At 42.3% G+C, this 4,395-nt stretch overlaps 1 protein-coding gene across 1 annotated transcript in view; it reads right to left on the reverse strand.

Annotated features, from left to right (window-relative positions):
• Positions 1-569: 569 nt before the first annotated feature.
• DAZL (deleted in azoospermia-like) overlaps positions 570-4,395 on the reverse strand; it is a gene marked incomplete at its 3' end in the record, with an annotated part of 13,092 nt that continues 9,266 nt past the window's right edge. The window contains exons 8-10 of the mRNA XM_010148304.1: positions 3,874-3,924; positions 1,410-1,514; positions 570-665 (exon numbers count right to left, since the gene is read on the reverse strand). Of these exons, the coding sequence (XP_010146606.1) occupies positions 570-665; positions 1,410-1,514; positions 3,874-3,924 (252 nt within the window). The remainder of the gene's footprint in view (positions 666-1,409; positions 1,515-3,873; positions 3,925-4,395) is intronic.

The raw sequence follows: 4,395 nt of genomic DNA on the forward strand, positions 1-4,395 counted from the left end.
CAGGCTGAGAGAGTTGGGCTTGTTCAGCCTGGAGAAGGCTCTGGGGAGACCTTACAGCACCTTCCAGTACCTGAAGGAGCCTACAAGCAAGTTGGGAGGCAGGGAGTGGTATATTTTTACAAGGGACTGTAGTGACAGGACAAGGGGTAACAGGTTTAAACTGAATGCTGGGAGATTTAACTTGGATATCAGGAAGAAATTCTTCCCAGAGAGGGTGGTGAGGCACTGGAACAAACTTCCCCGAGAAGCTGTGGATGCCCCATCCCTGGAGGTGTTCAAGGCCAGGCTGGACAAGGCTTTGAGCAACCTGGTCTAGTGGAAGGTGTCCCTGCCCATGGCAGGGGGGTTGGAACTAGATGGTCTTTAAGGTCCTTTCCTGGATTCAGTGGATCCTAGAACCATAATTTCAGCACTTCTTTTTGGCATTAAGCAACTGAGAGCAAGCATGTACAAGAAAAAATTCAAACAGCATTCCAGGTATGAATCCCTTCACCTACAGGGTACCATTGTGATGAAGAAGCCAAAGGACAGCTGTGTTTTATGGATTTAATTTTGCTTCCACTACATACCTTAAAGTAGTCTTGAGATACAAAGGTGTTCCTCAGACGGTTCTCGGGATTAAACAGACAGGATACTACTGTTTGTATGCTCCTGTCCACAGACTTCTGAAATACAGTTATAGGTGCAGCTACAACACTGATTTTCTTAGTTAGACCACTACTGTGGGTATGTCACAGGGTTTACTTCGTATTCAGGATTCTTCAACCACCTTTGGTTGCCTGAGCTTTTTGCCCTTTTTTAATCTTTTAATCTTGGCAATTCATTATCACACTTAGATGTTACTTACAACGTAACAGTTCTGACCAGTAACATGCCAGTTCAGTTGTGGAACAGGCTGACAGCCAACACATGAAGTGTCCTTTAGAAAACTGACTTCTGAGCCAACTGTTGGCCAAACTGTGGTCAACTTTCACAAAACAAAGTGAAGGAGAGAGTAAAACATTATCAATTCAGATGTTCAAATGTTAAATCTGCATACAATAACAGGCAGGGCTATCTAACCTGCTTTTTTAGTACCTGCAGTTTCTCCTGTAATTCTCAGCAGATTAAGTAAAGCCCTGTCACTTGACATTCTTGCACTTAATGAAGTAGAACACCTTTTGTACAGCTCTCAGCACTATAGGAGGGCACTAATAATTTCAAGGAAATGTGAGGCTTCTGAAGTTATTATACAGAGAAATCAGATACAGTGGACTGAGCAACTGGCTAAAGCCAAAACCATAACCTGAATTTCTAGGATACTGGTCAGAGGCTCTCTTCACCAAGCCACAAAATCCTCACCTGCAAGCTTACGGGAAGAGGACTTATGACCAAAAACAACCCCAATGATTTTTTGAGAAAGCACTTACCTTTGGCGGACTGTTAGTCGACAACTGCGTGGGCTCTGGAATGGCACATTCTGCCTGTACAATTTCCGGATCCTCAGTGCAGTGATAGCTCACTGAAGTATAAACCTGTAGGTTTTTAAATATTGCAGTGTTTCAGTAATACTGCGAAAACATGCACAGCTGTGCTGTCATTGGTTCTCACCTACCCATGGGCTATGACAGCTTTATCTTCACATTTCTGGCAGTTTCAGAAGTGGGGAGAAATGCTGTATTCTGATCCATTTTATTAAGGCAGTTCTGCTTCCTGCCAAAAAGTGTAACATGTTCTAATAAATGTCTCCTCTCCCCACTGTAATCACTCTTTAGGGGTTGGCTCCTCAACCTACTCCCTCCGCGTACGGGTTTTGCCATTGAGCATAGAAGGCCTTCTCCGAGACAACCAGCAGGTAGCTGTCCAGAGACTAAGCACTGAAATCATATGAAAGAAGGGGAAGCAAAACATCTTCCACCACCCTTCCAAGTTGTTGTTCTCTATGCACTTCCTTTCTTGTCTGAAGCTTCTTTCATGCCAATATACTTAGGGGTTTTTTCCAAGATTTTAAACACTCATCCTGCTTCCCTCTGCTTACAGTGCAGCGTTGCAACAGGCACCACAGTGCAGAGTTTAATTACAATAGCAGAGGTTGCAAAAGCAGTTACTCTTTATGGAAAGATCCTTCCAGAGAGAACTGGCAGCTTTTACAGCCAATTTTACCAATATCTCCACAGCAGCTTAAGCCTTTTAACTTTTCAGGAGCAAAACGTTTTGATTTCTGCCCCCATCCCCCCACCCCCCCCCAGAGTAGTGAGATTTACCCAAACTTGACAGTAGTTTTCAGTTTCTTGCAACATCATTCTCAAGGATGTTATTTGTGATCATACACAGCAGCCACAAGGTGTTACCACCAGACACTCCCCAAAGCCACTCAACATCAAAACGGGTGTCAGGCTGATGATACCAGGAGATACAGAAGCCTACAGTGTTAGCAGACTGCTCCTTTCTGAGCACCGTCCCTAACCATCAGAAGGGGTGTCATATCTGACCTCATCACAACTGGGGCATTCCATTTAGGAGTGGCAATTGCGATTATCCACCAAACAAGTAAGTAGGTTATAAAGCAGTCAACTGAAGGATGAGGTTTTCCATCTCCTTATGTGCCTGTCCTCTTTTGAGTCTGTAAAGAACAATACTTAACTGAGACTTAACAGTCTCTCAGCTGAGATAGCTGGAGAGAAGTTTTCTGCTCATACAATCAAGCTCAAAAGGTCTGATGAAAACTACCATCCACACCTACTCTAAACACTCTTTGGCTTGCTACCATTTAATTGTTAAGTGATACTTTGCATCTGTAGCATGTTCAGATGTTATTGAACCAAAATTAATTCAAGCCAACAGGGTAGTCAGTAACTTCCGAACTCTGTGTCTGTTTCTGCCCCCTTTAAAACAAAAGGTAACTCTCACTAATGGAGCTACAGACTGTCCATGGTAAGAAAAAGGCTGCTTCACTGCTGAGAAGCTGAAAGCCAAGCTTAGTGCACATCATTGGAAGTGAGCCTGAATAAAGTATCCTTCCTAATACAGTCAGACACAGAACTGTTAGGTGTGTGCAGGCAGCAACACAGACGCACAAAGTTTCATTTTCTTCATTTTTCCCCCATCTACCTTCCACACATTTTACAGACCTTATGGGAATTAGCTTTAAAGACTACTGTTTGGAAGAAAATTAAGTATTACAGCTTTTTAAACGCTTATTAGGAACTGTACTCTACAAACACAAGCTTATATCCAGAGAACACAAAAATACCTGAGATGAAAGTTTAAGTTGCAACACTTGAAAAAATACTGTAGTTTTTCCTCTCCTGTGGATGTCACTTGTGTAAAGTTACAGAAAGCAAGTAATTTCTTTAGATGCCACCAGCACCATCTACAGCCTGTAACAGCCTGGCAAAGCCTTTAAAACCACCACCAAACAGACACCCACCCACTGTTGAAAGGAGTCTCTCAGAAAAAAAACCAAAACAAAACAGTATTTGCAAAGCAAAAGGCCTTAAAAAACTCTAATTGTTCCAATTTTTTCTAAAATTTAAGTAGTAATACTGTACAGGTTAAAGGCAGAATTGTGCATCAGGTCTTCACTTTTTTTCCTTTGACTTCTCATGGAAAACCAGTTCTGTTCATGTTAAAACTCCAGAATTATGGGATCAGAACATAGGGAATAATCCCATAAAACAGGTAGTTCTGTTCTGCAAGCAACTCCTGAAAAAGCACCATGTCAGTAGCAAATCCTGAACAGCTACCTACTCTGCCAGCAGCTACAGATTTGTACAGACCAGGTTACATACACATCCAGTCCAACAGTTGGATTTTTTTTGCAAGTATCAAGCTGTAGAAGCAGCGTGTTAACTGAGAAGACAAAGCTCGAGAAGTTAAACTTTACAGACTTACCGGAGGCACAACATAACTTCTTTGCTCCCCAGCAACCCATTGTGGTTGGACCTTCAACAAGAATTGGACAAGAATTAGCTGTTACTCATTTTCAACACAGGCAAAATAACTGCTAACAGCCATCATTTAGATAACATCTCATATGTCTGAATTTCTCATTAAACAGGTTACCATCTTCTGTCCAGCAAGGTAGCTTTTTCATGTGTACCTCATGTAGTGTTTAACATAAGGTCATCCCTACCACAAATACAACTATATCCTTCCTCTTCTCATTCCAAGTTAAAAAAATAAAACTAGAAAACAAGGTTTCTGACGATTAGGAAGATAAGAGAGATGGCTGCAGCCATACGGAAAACATCTCAAACCTCTAGTTACTTCCAGTTATTAAACTACTATGTTTTCTGGGCTGTATCAGAAGCGTGGCCAGCAGGTCGAGGGAGGGGATTCTGCCCCTCAACTCTGCTCTTGTGAGACCCCACCTGAAGTGCCACATCCAGCTGTGGAGCCCTCAACATCAGAAGG

This window comes from Eurypyga helias, unplaced genomic scaffold (assembly GCF_000690775.1).
Source record: "Eurypyga helias isolate BGI_N326 unplaced genomic scaffold, ASM69077v1 scaffold28623, whole genome shotgun sequence".
Lineage (NCBI taxonomy): Eukaryota > Metazoa > Chordata > Aves > Eurypygiformes > Eurypygidae > Eurypyga > Eurypyga helias.